Source organism: Orcinus orca, chromosome X (assembly GCF_937001465.1).
Source record: "Orcinus orca chromosome X, mOrcOrc1.1, whole genome shotgun sequence".
NCBI classification, from domain to species: domain Eukaryota; kingdom Metazoa; phylum Chordata; class Mammalia; order Artiodactyla; family Delphinidae; genus Orcinus; species Orcinus orca.
Window position 1 is genome coordinate 54,134,174 of NC_064580.1, and position 17,566 is coordinate 54,151,739.

Sequence of the window (17,566 nt, forward strand, 5' to 3'; positions counted from 1 at the left end):
TCAATAAATATTTTTTAAATGATTAAATAACTAAATGCTAAATGAATGAATGAAGACCAAAGCACAGTCCTGCTGATTCACAATGTAGGACATAGAGGAAATGTATCATGGAATTATTCTCTGCTGTGGCCTGTGAATACCAACCTTTGCACTGCCTCCCCTCCCCCAAGGGCCTTTGTTAGTCAGAACTTCTCCAAAAGGGACTGAAAGTTCCAGATTACAGGCTGAGAATTTCAGGACCTCTTTGGTTTTCTGTTCCTTGTTGGCAGAAGCCATTCTAGACCGCCACTAAGAAGGAAGCCCTTCCCTCAAGAAAAATTGCCTATACCACCCTCCTGTGTCCAAAGACTGAATACATCTCTGAATAAATAACCAGGAACAGCAATTTCCTCCAGTTCCTTTGCATGCATCTATTTCAGACCTATTTCTTTCTCTCTTTTTGGGGTGGTGGGGGAGGTGCTTATTGCAGTTCTATTTCAAGCAAACTAGTGGGTCAAACAACCTGCCTCTACTCAGGTTAGAAAAGACTGGTTGGAAAAGAGCAGCGAGTCTAAAAGCCCCTTCAGAGGAAGTACAATGCTTTCATATCAGGCTCGGTATCTTTCTGGGAAAGCCAAACCCAATAATACATCAATTCAAGGTTGGGATGGGCAGTGAATGCTTCCCTGAGGACTAGTGTTTAGTTTTGGAGCCTAATCTCCTGGACAGTTCCATTTTGGGGCCTCATGACTCATTCAACCAGCTACCCTTCTGACTCCTATGTCCAAGTTTATTTATTTACAGGCTTCATTTAAACTGAAAACTGCTGAGCAGTAAGGACACTAAGCATTCATCATCAAATTAAACATGGAGTTTTGCTCAGATTAGATGCCTGACAAGCATTACATAGATAAGCAGGTAGATTGGTAGGTAGGTAGGTAGGTAGGTAGATGATAGGAATAAGTTGAAACTGCAGTAGGAGAGGAGGGGGTTAGTTCAACTAGGGAGTTTGTAAGATGCTAGATTATGTGTCAGAGGGAGTCTAAGGATTTGACTTAGGAACTGTATTTTCTGTAGAAGTCCAAGGTAGTCTAGAAGTGAGGCTCTGAGTGAAGATGTAAAGAGAGTTGGACACTACCAAAGATTGGTAAAGAAAAGATGTGTGCAGAATACACAGATGGATAGAGGCTTGTAGAGATTTGTGAGGGCCAAGATGAGACTTCTGAAGCTCTCTGTGGACTGATATGGAGAGATCTCAAAGATACATTATGTGCAAAAAAGAAATATGCAGAATTAATATTGTTACTATTATCCAAGGCAATCTACAGATTCAATTCAATCCCTATCAAAATACCAATGGCTAGGGCTTCCCTGATGGCGCAGTGGTTGAGAGTCCGTCTGCCGATGCAGGGGACACAGGTTCGTGCCCCGGTCCGGGAAGATCCCACGTGCCGTGGAGCAGCTGGGCCCGTGACCATAGCTGCTGAGCCTGTGCGTCCAGAGCCTGTGCTCCGCAACGGGCAAGGCCACCACAGTGAGAGGCCCGTGTACCACAAAAACAAACAAACAAACAAACAAAAAAACCAATGGCATTTTTCACAGAACTAGAACAAATAATTCTAAAATTTGTATGGAAACACAAAAGACTCTAAATACCCAAAACAATCTTGAGAGAAAAAGAGCAAAGCTGGAGGTATCACACTCCCTGACTTAAAACTATGCTACAAAGCTACAGTCATCAAAACAGTATGGTGCTGGCATAAAAACACATACATCAATGGAATATATTGAAGAGCCCAGAAATAAGCCGACGTTTATATAGTTAATTCACCTACAACAAAGGAAGTAAGAATATACAATGGGGAAAACAACAGCCTCTTCAAAATGTTTCTGGGAAAACTAGACATTTACATGTAAAAGAATCAAACTGGACTACTTTCTCACACCATATACCAAAATAAACTCAAAATGGATTAAAGACTTGAATGTAAGACCTAAAACCATAAAAATTTTAGAAGAAAACATAGGTGGTATGCTCTTTGGCATCAGTCTCAGCTATATTTTCTTGGAGATGTCTCCTCAGGCAAGGGAAACAAATGCAAAAATAAACAAATGAGGCTACATGAAACTGAAAAGCTTTTGTGCAGTGAAGGAACTATCAACAAAAAGAAAAGGCAGCCTACTGAATGGGAGAAGATATTTGTAAATTATATATCTGATAAGGGGTTAATATAAAAATATACAAAGTACTCACAAGACTCAATATCAAAAAAAAAAACCAACTTGATTGAAAAATGGGCAGAGGACCTAAATGGACATTTTTCCAAAGAACACATACAGATGGTTCACAGATACATGAAAAGATGCTCAACATCACTAATCATCAGGGAAATGCAAATCAAAACCACAGTGAGATATCACCTCACAGTTGTCAGAATGACTGTAGTCAAAAAGACAACAACTGACACTGTTGGCAAGGATGTGGAGAAGAGGGAATCCTTGTGCACTGTTGGTGGGAATGTAAATTGGTAAAGCCACTATAGGAAAAAGTTCCTCAAAAAATTAAAAATAGAACTTCTATGTGGCCCAGCAATTTCACTTCTGGGTATACACCCAAAGAAAAAAAAGCACTGATTTGAAGAGATATATGCACCCCTATATTCATTGCAGCATTATTTAGAAGAGCCAAGATATGGAATCAACCTAAAGTGTCCATCAATAGATGGACTGATAAAGAAAATGGGGAATATTACTCAGCCATGAAAAAATGGAATCTTGCCATTTGTGACAACATGGTTGGACCTAGAGGGTATTATGCTAAGTGAAATAAGTCAGACAGAGAAAGAAAAATACTGTATGATTTCACTTATATGTGGAATCTAAAAAACAAACAAATGAGCAAACATAACAAAACAGAAACAGACTCATAGATACAGAGAAAAAAACTGGTGATTGTCGGAGGGTGGAGAGGGGAGGGGGGAGGGGATGAGTGAAATAGGTGAGGGAGATTAAGAGGCACAAACTTTCAGTTATAAAATAAATGTCATGGTGATGTAATGTACAGCATAGTGAATATAGTCAATAATATTGTAACATTATTAAATTGTATGGTGGCAGATGGTAACTAGACTTACTGTTGTGATCACTTTGTAAAGTATAAGAATATTGGATCACTATGCTGTACACCTGAAACTAACAAAATGTTGTAAGTTGATTATACTTCAATAAAGGAAGTAAAAAGAAATATGCTGAATAGTATATAAAATGTGTGATTTTGGGGGTGAAAAAGAAAGAAAATAAGAAAATATTTTTGTATCTGCTTATATCTGCATAAAGAAATTCTGGTGAACTCTAATGGGGGAACCTGGGTGGATAGGGGTCATCCATTGTATACATATTAATAGTTTGATTTTTTTAAACCATATGACTGTTCTATTCATTAAAAATTAAATTTTAAAAATGTTAAATATGCTTTGTGATCTTAATAAGCTCCCTCCCCCTTTCGCTTTCTCTCTGCTTCAATTAACCCGATTACAAAGAGCCCTACACTTAGAAGGAAGCAGTATAGCTTGAGAGTTCAGAACACAGGGATTAGAGTCAGCTTGCTGAGTTTCAACCTTAGTTCTGACAATTGCTGGTTGTATGACCTTGAGCACGTTACTTAATGTTTTTGAGTCTCACTTTTCTCATCTTTAAAATGGGGAGAATGGTATAATGCCCTGGTACTCATTCTGCCCTTCACTTTAAGCAAGCCTCAGACTCTCAGTACTGCAGTTTTCTCACATGAAAAACAGGGAGATTCTTATGGTTCTTGGTGAGGATTTAATGAGTGAATACATGTAAAGTGCTTAGAACAATGCCTGGCACATAGTAATGCTCAGTAAATGATAACAATTACTATTATTCGAGAGTTTGAATATTATCTTTGCCCCCACCTTTAGGCAAAAACTATATTTTCTGAGCCTCAGTTTCCTCATCTATAAATAGAAGAAACAAATAATGCCTACCAAAAAGATGATGAAATCATGAATTTGAAAGTGCTCTATGAATTAAAACATTTGGTTAAGAAAAGAAGAATTGTTATAGTAGAAAAAGGTGAGGGGGATACTAAATGAAGATTCTACTTATTCAATGCTCCCCACCTCACCTCCAGCATTCTGAATGAGGTCATATCTAAGCAGCAAGTGGAGGTCTTTAAAAGTCATGAGTCACTTCTGTATTAAATGTCAGAAGATTAGTCCTGGTTCCCACTTCTCTAAAGCAGAGTGGCGAAAAGGGGCTGCACACCAGTGGTTGCCACTCCATCATGAGATGCTAAATGTTTCTGTATAAGTGTTCTTATTTCTAGGAGGTGCTGAGGTTCATTGATTCCTCTGCTATCCTTAGCAGCTTCTGTGAAAGGAAAGAAAGTTGCACTCAGTCCTGAAGGCTCACTCTCCCCCCTTCATACATATAACCAGTTTATGAAGTACAAAATAAGTCACTTAAGCAGGAGTACCCATTCTCCAGATCACAGCAAACGGCACTTACAGCCTCATTTTATGATATTATCTGGTTTGCACCTCACAACAGCCCCAGAAGGCTGGCAAGGAGTGAGGGGTAATAGTTCCCACTTTACATAAGGGGAATACTCTACTTCTCAGAAGGAAAGTGACTTAGCTCTCATCACTTCGTGGGAGAATGGAAAGAACAAATAATTTAAAGCCAGAAAACCCAGTTCTTGGAAAAGTACTTTAGAATCTTTAATGTTCTATATATTTGGGATTTTTAATAAACTGTCAGGCCAGGGCCAGGACTATAACCCGAGTTTCTTGTCCTCTAGACCAGAACTCTTACTGAACTGATGATGGAAAAGAGAACAGCAAATAAGGATCAAGAAAAATTATCCCCCAAGAATAACTGCAGCTTACATTTAAATAGAACTTCACAGCTTCTTAAATAGGCCTTTTATCACATTTCAACCTCATTGCAACCTTGTGAGGGAAGTGCAGCTAGAAATAGGAAACTAAAACTTTAACCCCCCCCTACACATACTTCTTATCCCTCTTCCCTGCTGTATTTTTTCTCCATAGCACTTAGAACATAGTATATGCTTTATGGAATCATTTGCTTAGCATGTATCTGCCCTAGTAGAAAATCCATTCCACAAGGACAGAATTTTTGTCCGTTTTGTTCACCATTCAGTGTCTAGGACAGTGCCTGGTACATAGCAGATGCTCAATAAATATTCTTAAGTAAGTGAATGAAATATCTATGTGGCTGTGTGCATGTGTGTGGGGGAGAGAGAGAGAGGGAGGAAGGGAGGGAGGGAGCGAGAGACGGAGGGAGGGAGCGAGAGAGGGAGAGGGGGAGAGAGAGAGAGAGAGAAAGAGAGAGAGAGAGAGAGAGAGAGAGAGAGAGAAGGGCCCCATTTTGCATATTAGTAACCTGATATCCGGATTAGTTAAGCAATTGTCCCAGGAAGGACTTCTGAAGCTTCCCATTTCAGCCTGTTCCCTTCACCTAACTGCCTGGCTGGTTCAGGGACATCTTACCTCTGCAAAAAGGAACATTTACTGCAAATGCCTCTGCCTTTTCTATGACCAGCTTCAGGCATGGTTGGCTACAGGCAGCCTGAGGTTCTTCTCCTTCATCGGTTCACTCATCCATTCCACAAATATTCACAGGAGTGCCTGCTATGTACACAAAAGGCATTCTGCCAGGCTTCATTGACCTTTACACACCCAAATACATTTGTCTCACAAACACTCAAATGGCTTCCCTGAGTTTTCACAATCTCTGGTATTTATAATGGTGAGGGAGGAAGGGGCAAAAGTCATTTGAGTTCTCAGCATGTGGCCTGAGGGTCCTGCTCTCTTCCACAACCTACCTGGCAGTTTCATGCCTACCTCATAGGATTGTTGGGAAGATTAAACTAGATACACATGCAAAAGACTTAGAGCAGTGCAGTGCTTGGCACAAGGTGAACGCTGGCTTGGTAAATGTTAGCTATTATCCTTAAGCCCTACTGCATTCGTGATCTTATTGCTGATACCCCTTACCTCTGGAATGAAGGAAACCAAGCAAAAATCCACTCCTGGCAAGCGGGGAGAGTAACGCTCAAGGAACTACTGTAGAATTACAGATCTATTTCTCATCCTGGCTCTGTTTGAAGATAGATGTGTGGAAAAGATACTTCATCTCTCCCAGTCTTAGTTTCCCCAACTTTTAAGTATAAAGAGTGTTGTGATGCCCACATAAATTCACATATGTGAAGGTGCTTTGAAAATGCAAAATACCAAAAAAAGTGAGGGATTATTATTGTATTAAAATAATAAAGATGATTATTAATTGAACCCTTGTTATGTGAAATACACTGTACCAAGTCCTTTACATAGATTAGTTTAATATTTACAATAGTACCAATGACCAGGTACTACTATTGTTTCAGTTTCACTGATAAGTTGTGATAGTTAATTGTATGTGTCAATTTGTCTGGGCCACAATGCCCAGATATTTGGTCAACATTATTCTGGATATTTCTGTGAAGGTATTATTTTGGGTGACATCAACATTTAAATCAGTGGACTGTGGGTAAAGCAGATTATACTTCACAATGTGGGTGGGCCTCTTCTAATCAGTTGAAGACCTTAATAAAACAGAGACTGACCTCCCTCTAGCAAGAAGGAATTCTGCCAGCAAACTGCCTTTGGACTCAGACTGCAACTCTTCCCAGCTTGCTGGCCTACCTTACAGATTTGGGATTTGCATCTCCACAATCACGTGAGCCAATTATTTAAAATAAATCTCTCTCCCTCTCCCTGTCTCTCTGTCACCCTCTGTGTGTGTGTGTGTGTGTGTGTGTGTGTGTTTATTTATTTATAAAGTTGACTCTTGAACAATGCAGGAGTTAAGGGCGCTGAGCAACAGCACAATTGAAAATCCACCTATAACTTTACAGACAGCCCTCCTCTGTATCTACAGTTCCACATCCATGGATCATATAGTACTGCAGTCCATATTTTTGGGAGAAAAAAAAATTCACATATAAGTGGACACACACATTTCAAATCTGTATTGTTCAAGGGTCAACTGTGTGTGTACACACACACACACACACACACACACACACACACACACACACATATCCTGCTGATACTGTTTCTCTGGAGAACCTTGACTAATATATAAGGAAACTAAAGCTTAGAATGGTTAAATTCCTTGCCCCAAATCACACAGCTAGTCAGTGGCAGAGCCAGAAACCTAGGGGCCATCTTCCATATTTCCTCCCTGTTCTATACCTCTCTCACTCAATCCAGCATCAATTTCCATTGATTCTATCTCCAAAATTGTTGTCCAATCTGCCCTCCTCTCCTCAGCTCCAGTGACTTCATTTCTGCAGTAGTATCTCAACTGGGCTTGCCATCTCCATTTTCACCCTCCTCAATCCATTCTCTATAGCCTGCAAAAGTCAACTTCTCAGATCATAAAGCAGATCGCACCATTCTACTGCTACAAATGCTTCCTATTGTACTTAGAATAAATAGCACTTGTCAGTGCCCAGCACTATCACACACACTGCGAGCATAAATCAGTCTTCACAATAACACTATGGATAGTACCATTATTATCCCCATTTTTCAGAGGGCATAACTGAGGTACAGAAAGGTTAGGTAACATGTCCAAGGTCACTAAACTAATAAGTGGAAGAGTCAGAATTTGAATCTAGGCAGTCTGGTTGAGAGTGTGCTATTAAACACAGAGCTATACTGTCTTTGAGTATAGCTGATACACACCTTCCCTGGGCCTGCAAGCTCCCTGGGCCTACAAGGTCCCATGTGAGCTGGTCCCTGTCTGACTTTCTGCCTTCCTATCATGCCACTTGCCTCCTTTTCTGCCTGTGCTCCAGCCATACAGGCCTTCTTTCTATCCCTCAAGCATACCAAACTATCTCAACCTTAAGGACTTTGCACATGCAATTCCTGTTGCCTCTCTCAAACTCCCCACGAACTTCACTATCTCATCCTTTATTTTTTATTATAATCCAAATTTGTTAGGATTTTTCCCCTACATAGCTGACTCAACTTCAATGTCACTACCCTGGTATGTCACTACCCTGGTATGTCACACGGGCCCTTTGACAAAATGTTTCCTCATGGCAATAGGACTTCTTAGAGCTAGCTGAATGCATTTATTTCCCCCCACTGCCTGGTTTCCATTACTGAACAGTTTAATCACTTGCAGAACTAGTCATATTCTAACACACACACACATAAAACGCCCCCCCACACCAAAAACAGCACAATGAGCAAACTTCTCAAAACAACGGGCTAAGAAGAAGCTCCTCTCATCATGTCATGGGGCTGTTTGGGGGCCTTTTTCAGTCCCTCCTCAAGCAGAGAATTCAGGAAGCCTTGGGCTGGGGTGGGAGTGATATTTCCTTGTGAATGAAATTCCTGTTGGATCTCTTGGCACTCAGAGAAGAGTAAAGTTGGGTCTCATCTTCTGAGGGCTGAATTCAGGGCAGTAGAAAAGATCATATTCTACCCACCCAAGGGTATATCCCCTCTGTACTGTTAGGAATAATAATTCTTCCCCATATGGGTAGAGAACAACAAAGTTCACACAGCCCCTTTCTGTCTACACTCACACATATGATTCTCACAGCAAACTGGGAAGATAAGTGAGACTATGTGATGGTTAATTTTATGTATCAACTTGACTGGGCCACAGGGTGCCCATACATTTGGTCAAAAATTATTCTGGGTGTTTCTTTTCTTTTTTATTTTTAATTGAAGTATAGTTGGATATGGGGATTCTTTTCCCAGTTATACTCGCTTTGTGGTCTTGGGTAAAGCACCCTCCCTATCTGAGACTCAGTTTTCACAATCTATAAAATGAGTGGTATTAAAACATTTTGTGTGGGAGGTAGGGAGAACACAGAGAAAGTAAAACCCTTTTCCAAAGTCGTAAGCAACAACCTAACATATGAAGCCAAAACCCAGGTGCTCTGGATAAATTAAAAGTGGGAGACCCAAATTTCTGCCTGCCCCTGCCCCCCTCCCTTGAGGCACTGCCATGGTAACCCTAGGGCTCTGAGGCAGGGGACCTGCAAACCTTTTGTGTAAAGGGCTAAATAATAAGTATTTTAGGCTTTGCAGGTCATATGGTCTCTGTCACAGCTACTCAAATCTGCCTTTGTATCATGAAGGCATAATGAGCATGGCTGTGTTCTAATAAAACTTTATTTATGGACACTGAAACTTGAATTTCATATAAATTTCCATGTAATTTCATATACGTGTATCACAAAATATTGTCCTTCTTTGAATTTTTCCCAACTATTTAGAAATGTAAAAACCATTCTTAGTTTGTGGGCTGGATTTGGCCATCAGGCTATAGTTTGCTGACCCCTGATCTAAGGAGTTAGGCTAAATTATACCCAACGTCATCCAGCTTGAACATTAAGCTGAGGCAGCCCAGAAGCAACATGAGCACTGTAGAAAGTAAAGCCTGAAATTATACTGTTGCCATGGAAATTCCAGAAAGTAGATAACAGAGTGGACTGGGTCTGCTCAAGGGTAGAAGACTACCATAAAAAGGAGAAGGCTCAAATTCTGATCTAACAGATCTAAACCCCTCACTTCCCCAGGCTGATGTGTATTTTAAACTACTTGGTGGTTCATCTACAGTCAGAACTTCAACTGTGACCCGTGCCTCCCAATCTTCCTCTGAGCTCAATATGTAGATCACCAACTGGCCTATTGGATATCTCCTATTTGAAGCTGTTCAAACATCTCAGACTCAACTTGGCTCAGACTATACTTGTCATTTCCCCTCTATAAATGCTCCTCCTCATTTTACATTCCCCATCTCTGTGAAGGATATCACCATCCACTTGGTCTCACAAGAAGACTGTCACTGGGGGGAAGTTAAGGGAGACTAGGGCACATCAAGTTTTGATTAATACTTCACCAGATTGATGACAGTATTTTTACTATTGGCCACATCTGTCAGGCTGTGGCTCATAGTCCAAAGCTGAGTTCAAGCCCTAAGTTTCTGCATTTCTACACTGGCACACATACATGTGGATTAACTGTAACAATAACTGCAGGTTGTCTTCCAATGGCCCCTTCTTCCTTTGAATCAGAAACCTTGCCCCTGATTGTTAGCTGTGCACATAACCAGCCAGTTTACATAACTACATTTCCAAGTTTCCCTTGCAGCTGGGAGCATCCATGTAACTCAGTTCCTACCAATTAGATGTAAGGAGAAGTATTAAATAGGACTTCCTGGAAGGCTTCTTTCAAAAGGAGGGTTAAGCCCTTTTCCTCCTCTTTTACCCTCCCTTCATGCTACCTAGAATGTGGATGTTAATGTTCTGGAGCTTCAACACCCATCTTGGATCATGGAGCAGCCTCAAGAATAAAAGCCAAATGCTAAGGATGGTGGAGCAGAGAAGTCCCTAAAGACTTTCTGAAGGTACCATATTGGCTCCGATATGCCTATATTCTGACTTATTTTATGTGAAAGAATAAAACCTGTGTGTTTTAAGCCAGTGTGAATAGATTTCTGTCATTTATACCAGAATTAAATCAACCATTAAACTTACCAGTTGTCATTGTATCTTACTTATGCAGAGATTTCCACCAACTCAAATGCTGTGGCTTTTATATAGGTAACATGAAATTTGGCATGGAAGTAGTTCAAGATTCCATATTCTCCAAAGCGGTGCCATACCAAGGGTGGAGCAATAGGAGTAGGAAACCCTTAGTGCAGGCAATGAAATAGTGTACTAGCTATAGAAGTTTTTTTAAGACTAAAAGTCAAAGTGTACTTTTATTATCACTATGTGCCAGCAATTTTAAATAATGCCAGTAACAAAATACTCCTCCTTGAAAAAAATCTTTTGTTGGTCAAAGCTCTAAACAATTGTTGTTATTACTGAGTTTTAGTAATATATTCAATACATAAAGTTTCAAATTATTACATTTGATTACTTATCCTTTAATAATATTGTATTCTACATGGAAGTTGATTCAGAGTCGATTCAGCTGATTCCAGTTATACATTTGCCACCCTCCCACATACACACAGATTTTACATGTGTTCCCTCAGTTCATTTTACTTTGGAAAGGTTTAAGACCATTCAAGGTAGCTTTGGGTGCATTTCATGTCTGCAAATCCTTCTGGCACTATATGTTCCAGAATTTAAATAGTAGATTTGAAGTAAACAATGATAGCACTACAATTGTAAAGTCAAAGAGACAATGTAATTTATTTCAATTCTGTCATCTATGTGACCAATTGGAGTTTTTATTTGTGCTTAAAATATAAAACAGAGAAGATAATATGAACTGTAAAGTGTAGTATTTTTGTTCAATAAGTACACATTTTAGATCATATATGAGACGTTACTGAATTTGAATATCTTTAAAATTGAAGTTTATTCTTCTTTTTCATTGTTAATTATTTGAAAATTTAAAAAACAAATCAATAAAATAATTATTAGTACTGATTAGTACATGATTATTACTGAAAATAATTTTGTCACATAGAGGAGAGAGTATTAAAAATGAGCCATTCCAGATGTCACATATGTTAAGTGTATCATATCTTCAAAGTATTAATAATATACTTAATATTCTCCAGAATCCCAGAAAGCAAGAGATTGCTTCATTGGTAATCCACACAGAATCAACCCTCAATTAGCCTCACTAGAGGCCAGGAGCCCAAAGCAGATCATTGGATCATTGACATAGACACAAAATTCCCTTGTACGCATCCACCCACTCTGTGTTCATTCTAGCTCCACACTCAGTCATTCAAGATTTGGATGGGTGGTCAGAAAGGAGAAAGACACAGACCATCTACAATGCTGACTACAGCCCTTTCATACAGATTATCATCACCCTGGTCTAAGCCACCATCGCCTCTAGCCTGGACTATTCTAAGACCCTCCTCACAGGTCTTTCCTTTGCCCCACTACAATCTATTATCCTCTTAAAATTTAAGTCAGATTATTTCCCTATCTGTTCAAAACTACCCATCTCACTCAGATTAAATGTCCCCAGGACATTGGCCTCCTTGTGTTTCTTAAACAAACCAGCTGTGCTCTCTCTCTCTCTGCTGTTTCTTATGGCTAGCACTCTCCTCACCTAAACATCCCCACAGACCTTGTTCCTTCACTTCACATCTCTGCTCAAATGTTCCTTAGTCAGAGAGGCTCTGACTGATTTATCTAATATATCATCCCAGCCCTATCTCTCCCTATTCTCTTACCAGATTTTCTTTTTCTTCTTAGAGCTTAGCATCTCCTGACATATTGTGTAGTCATTTGTATAATTGTTTAGTGAGCTCCCTTGACCCTCAGAATGTAAGATCCATGAGAGCAGAGAATTTCTTTTTGTTCACTGCTGCCCCCAGCACCTAGATCAGTGTCAATTCATAGTAGACTCTAGGTTTTTGTTGAATTAATTAATAAGCTCAATAGATCCTATGAGATAAGTTACCTTGTCCCCATTTTATGGGTGAGAATACTGAGAATGGAAGAGGTTTGACAATTGTCAAGTGTTTCAGAGCTGAGAAGTGTAAAAGCCAGGCCCCTCAATGTCAGACTTGTGATTCTGAAACCAGCTTGCTTTCCACTCTAGGCATACTGCCTAACCCAGCACAAACTGCCATTGCAGACACAAGCTATGAATAAATACACTGAACAATTTACCATCAAAAGTGAACTCACAGTATTTTTTAACACTGTCTACTGAGATGGAGTTTATTCTGTAAAACGCCAACTGATGTTTTACTGTTCAAGGACCTTTGTGTAACATGTGACACTTGCAATCAGTTACAATAGTCAAATGTTCAACAAAAAAAACTCACTGTTATGAAGAGCTCAATCTGGATTTCAAGGGCTTTGCAAATGAAAGAACAAGGAGCAATGACCTTTTGACTAGCCATATTATAAAATTGTGGCTAAATATATACTCCTATTTTTTCCTAACAAACCACTAAATTTTACCCAACATTTACTTCTAGGACACTGAGAATCTCAGACCTGGAAGGAATTTTGGTAATCATTAATAGCCCCATTTAATAGGTGAGAAAACTGAGGCTCAAAGCACTCCTGTTAAACATCAGTGCCAAGGTTAGAAGTTTCCTGCCTTCCAGGCTATAATAGAATTTACTACTCCTATCTCTTGAATTCTGGCAAATAGTTAAATAAATGCTTTCATCATATAATATTCACTACTTCAGTCTCCTAAAAATATTATGAGATTTCTCCATCAATCTCTTTAATTAGATAGTCTCCACAAGTTTTCTGTTACTCTCTCCTTTCTCACACACAATTGGCAAAACTTCAGATTTCTCCATTAACTTAATCTGTTGTCAATGGGTGGCTCTGGACCCCTATACTACAATATATTTAGGAGAGGAAGGAGGTCTCACCTAGACCCTGCTGCTAGAAATACTAGGACTGTCATGGGTTTTATTCAGGCAAAATTCATGGCATTAGTTCATCATGAAGGAAGTCCTTTACCAAGATCATGACTCTTTGTTCCTTTCTGCCTTTATCAGCACTATTTGATGATTCTGTGTAGCAGTGGAGAGGGACAATGACAGAGAGTCAGGAGACTCCTTTGCTGGACTCAGTTTTGCCTTCATGGAGCTGTGTGGCCCTGGGCAAGTCTCTCCCACTCTCTGGGTCTCAACTTTCCTGGGTGGACAACAAGGATTTAAAGGTCTTTTCCTGCTCTATGGTTTTCTGGTTCTACAAACATTTGAAATAGCTTTATGGGACTCCAGGGAAAGAGGGAGATATGAGAAGAGTCTCTTGAAGTCCTGGCAAATACAAACTAAATGACTTCAAGAAACACTGAAAGAGAGGTCTAAGGAAACTGCAAGGAAGGGAAGAGGACAGCTCCTCTGAATACAGTCATAGCCCACACCAGATTCCCTGCTCCTTTCCAGAATGGGAGCAAAAAAAGGAGTTAAAGATCAATTTTTGCCCAACAGCTTCAGGCTACTTTCCTTCAGCTGTAAGTTATGGGTGGCAGTTCAGAAGTGTGGGCTGGCATTGCCATCAGTGCCTGATGACCCAACCCAACTGCCCTCCAAGACCCTCTTGCCCATGCCTCCCAGCTGAGGACAAAGGCATTGTGGCCTCCCATGCCCCAGAGTCCCTGATCAGACTTGAGCTACCCCTGGCTGAGTCAGAGAGGCATCAAGATGCAGCCACCACTTCCTCTCTGCAAAGGAAGTCATTCCAAGGTCTCCAGGTGGAGAACGGAGCATCATGGCATACAATGAACTGTTGGAGGATGATACTAAACACACACACAAGCACACACTCCTTGGATGGGGGGGGGGAGCTCCCCTAACTGAATGGGGCCCAGATCCATTTCCAGGATGGCAGTTTCTGTAGCTGTCTCTCCTTGACAAAGCCCGAAGTGTGGACAGGGTGACCCCAGCCCAGGCAAGGAAGGGCTTCAGGACTCCCCCAAGCAGCTTCCCTGAGAATGGCTCTCTGGCTCGTCCCAGGAAGGGGATACACGCAGCTCTCCCATACTGCCCCCTCCACAATCCCAGGCTTTGTGACTACCCCTCCCTCCCAACCCCGTGCCATACCCCCCAATCCCCCCACCCTCCTGCGAGACTAACTGCTCCCAGAGAGCCCCTCTACCAGCCGCCTTGCCTCTCTGGTCTTCCAGGTGACCCCCCCCCCACTCGGGGGTGGTAAGAACGGGGACGGAGAAGGGAGGGGGCTTTCCTCGCAGGCAGGCAAGCAAGGGCTCCTAAAATGGCCACAGCAAGCTTGCTGGTATCTCAAGGACAGCGGAGAGGGCGGTGGGCAGAGACTAGGGGGCTCACTGCCTGGCGGCTGGTGAAGGAGCTGGGGGTGGGGCTAGGGGACTGAAGCTCAAGCTGGGGAAGCTGCGGTTATGTGCACTCACCATTCCCGATCCACCCCTTATCCACTGCATGGTGCTAATGAAGTCCGGCTTCTCCAAGGCCCCGGTGGCTGGCGCGGGTTGTCTCGGGCTGGCTGGGCTGGCAGGGCTGGAGCAAGCGAAAGCCCCAGCGCCCCCTCCCCCTCGCCTCCTTCACAGCCTTACAGCCCAATCCCCTTCGCTGCGGACCTCGCCTTCATTCACGTTGTTCCATCCCTGCAGGCAGGCTCTGCCTTTCTGCCCCGCAGCTCCCGAGGTGCTTGGCCTGGGGAAACGTGGGAGGGGGGCTCCCCACCGACTGCCTTTGTCCCCTGCTGAGGCTTGAGATCTGGGAGGTGGGGTGCACGGAGAGGATGTGGGTGAATAACCTCCGCCCAGGAGAAGGCAGCTGCCACCTCTGCTTGCCTCCGGCTGCGCTGGAGTTAGATGCTGTTTATTGTGGGGCTCCCCAATTGTGTCGAGTCAGCAAAAAGTCCTTTCCAAAGTTGCCAGAGGTGTTGGGCCAGCCTTTTAAATAATAAGATCCTGCCCGAATGGAGCTATGCCAGCACTCTCCCGCTTCCCTACCTCCAGGACTCTCTCTACGTAGTCCCCTGGGGTCTTCTCTCCTAGTGCTACTCTCTTGGGGATTTCATCCTCATTATCACTTTCACTTCTCAGAGCAACCTTGTGGAGGCAGGCATTAGTATCTCCATCTTACAGATAAATAAATAAATAAATGATGGAGGAGACCTATCTAAGGTCACATAAAAAAGGTAAAGTCTCAACTTTACCCTCTGCTGCTTTCCAGGATTCTTTTTGCTATCATTCATACACACGCACGCACACACACACACACACACACACACACACTCTCAGGATTCTTCCTCACACCCTCAGGAATATAAAAGGTAGCTTGTTGATGAATGAATTTTCCATTTGCTTATTTTGCTGAGAATGAGTCAAACGAACATCAGCAAAACAGGCAAACGGAGAAACCACCCACCTCATCATGATGCCTCTAACTCTGGGCAATTCAACCCAGGCTGGCCTCTTTGCGTCTGCTGGGAGTTGATGCTGTTGGTCACATTCACACCCATTATCATTGCATATAGTCTTAAAATAACCTTGTGAGGAAGACATGACAGGGAGTGTTAATTAATTAGTCCCCTATTACAGACATGAACACTGAAGCCCTGAGATTGAAAAATATTTGCCCATGGTAGCACAACCAAACAGGACAAGAATCCAATGCTCCGGGCCCACAGGGAAGTTCAGGAAAGAAAGGGATTACAGAAAGAGGTTGCAGCTACAGCAAGAAGGAATTAAAATATGACATCAGAAAGAGGTGCCTGAAGGTGAATGGTATGAAGACATCACTGGCCCCACACACCACCTTATTGTCCTCTACTTCCTAACAAACTCTCCCCTCTTCATCCAAGCCATTGTTTTGGCCAAACAGCTGGCCAAATATCGAAGCAGCTGCCTTAATGAGCACCCTGTCCTGGGAGGGGTATACGCAGAAGCTGAATTGTCCTTTGGCAAGGGATTCCTGAATCAAATGGGAGCTTAGCCTGGGTGACCTTTCAACTTCCTCCCAAGTCTGGTGGTTCAGTAATCAGAAATTCTGCAATGTCTCCTCACTTTCTCACCTTGGGGCCTTCATTCACGCTGAGCCTCTTGGATGCACCGCCCCTGCCAACCAGCCCATTCAAGCTGTCATGACTCTTTAAGATCTCTTTAAGACCTGGCACTAAGCACACAGCCTCTAGAAAGCTTTCCCGGAATACCCTAAAACCTGATTTTATCATCTTTCATCTAACTTCTGTAGCACCACCATTTAGCTTTCTCAACTGAAAATGATCTTTTACTTGTTATAGGCTGAATTGTGCCCCCTCCCAAATTTGTATGTTGAAGTCCAAACCCCAATGCCTCAGAATGTGACTATATTTGGAGACATGGTCTTTAAAGGGGTAATTAAGTAAAAATAAGGTCATTAAGGTAGGCTCTAATCCAATATGTCTTGTGTCCTTATATGAAGAGAAAATTTGGACACAGGTTGGTATAGAGGGAAGACCATGTGAAGACAAAGGAGAAGACAGCCATTTACAAGACAAGGAAAGAGGCCTCGGAAGAGACCACCTTGATCTTGAACTTTCTAGCCTTCAGAGTTGTGAGAAAATAAATTTATGTTGTTTAAGCCACTCAGTCTGTGGTACTTTGTTATGGCAGCCCTGACAAATTAACACACTGGTCATGTATATACTTTTCTTTTTATTGTCACTTAAGTGGAAATATAAGTTGTTTTTTTTTAAACTGAGGGCAATGAATTACTAACCTTGCTATCTCCTACAACAGTGACTGGCACATAGGTGATATCCAATAAAACCTGGATTGTCTTTTAATAGATACATTCATTCAACAATATTATTGAGCTCCTATGTGCCAGGCATTGGGATAGCTACTCAAGATACAAGACAAAGTTTCTCACGGACTTTAAAATGTACTTAAATTGGAAAAGAGATAAACAAAAAATAAGTATACAAACAAGATAATTAAAGGTTGTGACATATGCTCTGAAGCATATAAACCAATTTATGTGGTAGTGAGAAGCACTGGGATTATAGAAGTTGTCTATATCAATCATGATCCAGTCAAGAAAACAGAAGCCACTCTAG

The 17,566-nt window shown here is 41.6% G+C and overlaps 1 protein-coding gene across 3 annotated transcripts in view; it reads right to left on the reverse strand.

The window, feature by feature from the left end:
* ARHGEF9 (Cdc42 guanine nucleotide exchange factor 9) overlaps positions 1–15,319 on the reverse strand; it is a 228,522-nt gene extending 213,203 nt beyond the window's left edge. For all 3 annotated transcript variants that reach the window (XR_007474746.1, XM_049704605.1, XM_033414768.2), the window contains exon 1: positions 14,913–15,319. Coding sequence is in view for 2 of the 3 variants with exons in the window: in XM_049704605.1 (XP_049560562.1) it covers positions 14,913–14,942 (30 nt within the window). In the remaining variant the exon portion in view is untranslated. The remainder of the gene's footprint in view (positions 1–14,912) is intronic.
* Positions 15,320–17,566: the final 2,247 nt, after the last annotated feature.